The 6,745-nt window shown below is 35.2% G+C and overlaps 1 protein-coding gene across 1 annotated transcript; it reads left to right on the forward strand.

Annotated features, from left to right (window-relative positions):
- Positions 1-1,038: 1,038 nt before the first annotated feature.
- On the forward strand, positions 1,039-1,887 carry LOC105344521 (apolipoprotein L3). Its single transcript, XM_066077624.1, has one exon. It carries the CDS (start codon positions 1,039-1,041, stop codon positions 1,885-1,887), a length of 849 nt encoding a protein of 282 aa, XP_065933696.1.
- The last annotated feature ends 4,858 nt before the right edge of the window (positions 1,888-6,745 follow it).

The raw sequence follows: 6,745 nt of genomic DNA on the forward strand, positions 1-6,745 counted from the left end.
GAAATAAAAGATATGTTATTGCTCATTTGTTCACAAATCTACAAGCAAGCAAATGCGTTATGTACATACATGTACACTATCGCTGGTAGTGAACAGGTATTTGATTAGCAAACTGTGTTAGAGGGTCTGATTAATACACTTGCACAGTGAAGACTAATTCAAAAAATATTTAAATTTATCTCAAGTTTCATTCTTTGAACAATTGACAATACATGCGTGCAATGGCCAGATATCTTGGTTGCTAGATAACATGCTTTTTATACCTGTGTAAACAATGATATCATATTACGTAATTTTCTTTCATTTTCGATCAGAAAGTACAGAATTGAAGGTAAGCTCATGAAAATGTAAGAGGTTGCAGATTTGCAATTCTGATTCCCAGTAATAATATTATTGTCATAGATTTTACTTATATCACAATTAATCGCCATGAGTTACGTTTTTGTTTCGGCCAAACTTGATTAAGTTGAATACTTTCATTCAACGTCTTAGACAGTTCAAAGCATTAGCAACGACGTTATGACGTCATTTTGCCAGCTAGGACGTGACGCAGTAGAAACTCCTGTATGTGTCGGAAATTTCAGTTTTAACGTCCCGAAGAGAACGATCAAACAATATCTAAATAATTAAAAAAAATTAATAATAAGGTAAATTTCTGTTTCAAGATGTAAAATCCATTTGTAGTATCATGATGTCAAAATGCACTTGTATGATATTTTTAAAAACATGCATTGGATAAAATTCATATTCTCCTAGCCTAGATTGTAATTTATAGCGTTCATTATGTACTTATTTGAATTACTGTGAATTGTACAACTTAACGAAATTAATTGAATTGAAAAATGTCACTTGAATTGACAAGAGAAAACAAACGAAAAAAATCGGATGTTTTTTTTTAAATATTGCCTATAGATATGTAGATATAAGGAAAGACCTAAAAATATTCCGATGAAACGTGAGAATTTCAATTACGTTGACCCTTAACTATTCCTTATTGACTTTAAGATATTTATAACAACAGGTGCGTATCCAAAAAGTATGGAACACCTGGACTCCTTCGTAAAGGCACGAAATTTTTATGACGAAACATGGGCACCCGAGCGAAGAGAAGTTCTTAAACAATTGGAAATCATCAGGGATGAAATTCAACGACAAGCAAAGATTCATTCCATTGGATCCATCACTTACTCCAGTGTCGGGCTCGTTGGGGGAGGATTAGCCATCGCAGGAATAATCACAGCTCCATTTACATTCGGGGCTTCCCTTGGATTAACCGTGGCTGGTATTGCAACGGGAGTGACGTCCGGCGTAGCGGGCGTTACTCACGGAGCGGTCAAATTTGGAATAGTTAAAAAACATATTAACAATGCCAAAACGAATTTAGAGAACCATGAAAAGTCAGGTAAAGAAATGAAGAGTTTGTTGGAACTACTGAAACAGGATATTGAAACGATAGAGGCGAGTATTAAGGATTGCAATGAATTGAAAACTTCTTGTTTTGGCGAAGGTCTGAAACAAGTCGGAGGTGTCACGGGGGTTGCTAAAGGCGTTGTAAATTTGGTGAATAACTCAAAAGCAGTCGACGTATACAGAATTACAGGAAACGTTGATGAAGTTGCTAGGGTGTTGAGCATTGGAACAGCATTAGATGACATAATTCCATCGGCACTCAAGGATGTCTCAAAAGGGGTGACCAAATTATCTACAGAGGCTTTGAGCGTTCTGGCAGCAATCGGAATTGTAATTGACCTGGGGTCCTTGATTTGGAACGCAGTCGACTTGTCCAAATTCAATAAAGGGCAAATGTGCTCCGAGGCAGAGAAACTTCAGAAGGTCATTGAACAAATGCAGCACGAGTATGATGTCTTAACAACATGCTTCTCATAAAACAAAAATTGCAAAAAAAAAGTGTAATGGGAAAGTTTCTTAGACCAAATTGAAGCGAATATAATATATTGAACTTACAAATGTTTTAAACATAATACATGTATCATTTATTAGTAGAAAGTGGTCAAGGGAAAGGCAAAACTGATTAACCGATAACTTTATATGCGCTTTCTTATTTTATTATTGATTTTTTTAATGAACTTCATACCTTGCAAGACAAGAGGCCCATGGGGCCACATCGCTCACCTGAGCAACAATGGGCGTTCAAAAGATATTGTGCCGTATGGTCCTTCGGTAGAATAACAAAAAATAAATATTGTAAAGTATTCGAATTTTACACTTATTTTTGCAAACACATAATTTTTGACATTGTACATTATGTACCTCCATGAAATACAATTTTTTACCAGAATGAGAAAATCCTACGCAAGATATAAAACTAAACATTTGGTAGGAGTACACTGTCAAGTTGTTAACTTCCAATTCCCTATATTTTCGTTCTGCCCCCCCCCCCCCCCACACACACACTTTGTAAAGCGATCAAAATATATGAAAGCATATAGGTACATTTTTTTCATCAACTACTTACTAGTAATTGTATTTATAAAATAAGTATAATAGTTATTGTTTTTTTTATTTTAAAAATCCTACATGTATAGATGTGAAGAAGAAAATTGTACCTCAATGTACTTATTTCCGACAGCAATATCAAACTCTATTTAAACTGAATAAACTCGAGAAAATTCCGAGCATCTCAACAAAACCTATTGCATTAATCTACCATTACGCAAAAGATAATGCCGAATTACCGATAGAATGAATTGTATTTCAGGACTTTTTTGATACATCAGATTTTCTTAATTTGCGCAGGTAAACAGTTAACTGTTTGATTTACCGAAGTATCTGTTTGATTTGATACGTAAAAATCACGAAATACAGACGATAGTTCCCGGGTTACAAAGCATAAATAATGAAAACGAAACAAAAATCAGAACAAGCTAACACCAACGTCATGTGTGAAAACTGCCAACGCATTGAAATATTTAGCCTCAATTTACTTCACAAAATCGGCACCAATATATTTTGCATGTTTCAAAAAATTCCCTTCATTCGCGAACTGTTGCACAACAAGCAAATTCATCATAGTCAGATCGACCCTTTTTCGTATAATGTCATGGCTGCTTTAAACAAAGAACCTCGTTTTAGAAGTATGGAATACGAGTCATGGTAAAATGGGTATGCAAACCCGGGCCGTGGCAAACTAAAAGCCGGGGCAGATCGGCAATCGTCAATTCCAAATACGCATTATTTTGCAGCAATATTTACAGCAAATACAAATATACTGGTCCATCAAATATCCTGAAATTTTAATGAGATTGGCAGATTAATAACTGCCAATCTTTTGTTTTGCCCAGGCAAAGTCTTGTCTACCCATTTTACCGGATGCCGAGCCCGATTGAAACACGCCTTTCCTATATTATTATTTTGGTAATAACTCAGATTTGAAACAGAATTAGACCTTAATTTTTGCAATTTATATTTTCCTTCCCATAAGGATAATTTATGCTAAACTACGTTGAATTGGAATCAATAGTTCTTGAGAAGAAGATTTTTAAAAATGCACCCCCCTTTTTCTACAGTTTCAAGGTTTTCTCCGCTTTGATATAGATCGGACTTTTATTTCTGCAATTTATATTCGCCCTCCCATAAGGATGCTTTGTGCCAAATTTGGTTGAAATTGGATAAGCGGTTTTAGAGAAGAAGTTCAAAATGTAAAAAGTTTACAGACGGACAGACGGACGGACGGACAGACGGACAGACGGACGACGGACAAAAGGTGATCAGAAAAGCTCACTTGAGCTTTCAGCTCAGGTGAGCTAATAAAAAGTTGACTTCTAAATGTGATGCTGACAATGGTTAAAACTTGTTCCCAAAGAACATGGCATTTAGATTTTCTATAATTAATTTATACGATCTAAAACTGTTCTATTAGATGTTTTAAGGATTCCTGAAGTTGAATTTTATGAAATTCCATTTTTTATCATTTGAGTAAAAGGATTCTTTCAGCTCTCTGTCTCATTTATAGTAGCTTAAATTCTTGAATCTTATTACGACCCCATTATTACTCTAGTGTATTTTTATGAATAAAATTGAATTTCAAGAATTCAATTTTGTTTTGCGTCACAATTTCTTGGTTATTTATGATAGAGTGGTTATAAGTTAATGATTTAGTAATGTTTTGTTTTACTTTGAACGGAGTTTATTTCACAATTACTACTTAAGGCACGTATGTTTTATTAATTGAGGGCAATATAGGTATTATGAGAGCTCCCTTTGGCCGAAATATTTTCCCCCTAGGCAACACATAATCAATGCTGCTCCAGAACAAAATCAAAATTTGCTTTGTTATACATAAAAGATTAGAAATTTTAAAAAAGTAAAACATAAAGCCTTGTTTTCTCGGTTCAGAGGATCTAAGTTTCATCCATTCCTTTTCCTGAAAAGAGTCCCTAATAGTACTAGTATTTTTTACCTTCGGCATTTACATGACAGAGGATCAAGCTATTTCATAAACCTCATTTGTCACAAATCCTCTAGGAACCATTGTTTTTTATGTATAAATAATATTTAAGGCAGAATAAATTAAACATCTAGGTAGTGCAACTGGCAGTGAACGGGTATTGGAGTCGCGAATATGTTTGAAAAACTTAAAATGGAGCGGTGCAGACTATTGCAAAAAGTATTTAAATTTCTCTACACAGACTAGTGTTTGTCTTTTTGAAAAATCGTGATCTAATGACAAAGCGTGCATGCAACGGATATCCCAGTTGCTTGATAACATGCTCATTGTACATTAACAGTTATATTTTCAACATTTTGTTTCATTTTCGCTTAGAGAGAACGAAAGTTGAGGTAAGTATATGTAATTAAAACTATTATAGCACGTTGTAGAATTGTTATTCTGATTTCCAAAAGCAGTTTGTTCGAAACAAAAGCTCGATTTTACTTTTACTATTAATAATTGAGAGTCATGATGTACGTATTTTGTTGCATACGAACTCTATATCATCTTTAACTTTCATTTTCAATTCCTTTTCAATGTCATAACAACGGTTGAGTATATTGCTTCACCAACGTCGTAATGAGGTCATTTTGAGATCGTGGTGGACTTGTACCCCTGTATGCGTCAAATGTGTTTAATTCAGTAAGATAATTCTGTATTGTGTTTGTCATTTTCTTCATACAAAGTTCATCAAGACAACCAAGTGGTTCGTATAAGGTAACTCAAAAGGATTATGTGTAGTATGTGTATGTTTCAATACGTTTTCAAAATATCTTAATGCCTGGGATTATGCGGATAAGGTCAACTCAAAGAACACATAACTGCCAAGCTGTTAAACTTAATAAATTATACATGTATTTTATGCGTAAGGAAAACTTAATCTGTAATTTCGAAAATCACCGGAAATGGCATCTGCCCAGTAGAACCTATACGTTATTTTATCTTTCCTAAATGACCAATTATGAAGCTATTAATTATTACTACAGAGCCAAACTAAGGTATCTAAATGTAATAATAGTTTATTCACACGAATGCAATGTTACTTGCCTCCAATACATTTCAAAACTCTCACCTAGGATAGGTAAGTTACAAGAGTACAAACCAGACTCAAACGAGCATTTGACTGTTTATTAGTGTTGACACTTTCCTACCTTTTGTTGTTAAATCTTATTAATTTGTATATTTTTTACAACAGGTGCTTGTTAAAAAATGGAGCATCTAGACTCCTTCGTAAAGGCACGAAATTTTTATCGTAAAAAATGGGCACCCGAGAGAAGAAGAGTTCTCAAAGATCTGGAAAGCATCAGAGATGAAGTTCAACGACAAGCAAAGATTCATTCCATTGGATCCATCACCTACTCCAGTGTCGGGCTTGTTGGGGGAGGGTTAGCAATTGCAGGGATAATCACAGCTCCATTTACATTCGGGGTTTCTCTTGGATTAACCGTGGCTGGTGTTGCAACGGGAGTGACGTCGGGCGTCGCGGGCGTTACTCATGGAGCAGTCAAATTTGGAATAGTTAAAAAACAGATTAACAATGCCAAAACGAATTTAGAGAACCATGATAAGCATTGTAAAGAGATGAAGCGTCTGTTAGAACTGCTGAAACAGGACATTGAAACGATAGAGGCGAGTATTAAGGATTGCAATGAATTGAAAACTTCTTGTTTTGGCGAAGGTCTGAAACAAGTCGGAGGTGTCACGGGAGTTGCTAAAGGCGTTGTAAATTTGGTGAATAACTCAAAAGCAGTTGATGTATACAGAATTACAGGAAACGTTGATGAAGTTGCTAGGGTGTTGAGCATTGGAACAGCCTTAGACGACATAGTTCCTTCGGCACTCAAGGATGTTTCAAAAGGAGTTACCAAATTATCTACAGAGGCATTGAGCGTTCTGGCAGCTGTTGGAATCGTAATTGACCTGGGGTCCTTGATTTGGAACGCAGTCGACTTGTCCAAAATCAATAAAGGGCAACTGTGCTCCGAGGCAAAGAAATTACAGAAGGTCATTGAACAAATGCAACACGAATATGATGTCTTAACACAATGCTTCTCATAAACCAAAAATTGCAAAAAAGTGTGGGAAATGGAAAAAGTTTCTTATACCAAATTAAAGCGAATATTTAAGAAATAAACAACGTTATTTAGTGAACATGGCGTTATGAATAGCAATTGCTCTGTTGGCATATTCCATGATGCGCGCTAGCGCATCATGGAAAATATGCCAGCAGAGCAGTTGCTATTCATAACGCCATGTTCACTAAATAATCGTTGTTTATTACTTATATTTGCATTT

Source organism: Magallana gigas, chromosome 2 (genome assembly GCF_963853765.1).
Source record: "Magallana gigas chromosome 2, xbMagGiga1.1, whole genome shotgun sequence".
Lineage (NCBI taxonomy): Eukaryota > Metazoa > Mollusca > Bivalvia > Ostreida > Ostreidae > Magallana > Magallana gigas.

Coding starts and splice junctions, on each gene's coding strand:
- LOC105344521 (XM_066077624.1), top strand. CDS start 1,039: ATGGAACACCTGGACTCCTTCGTAAAGGCACGAAATTTTTATGACGAA.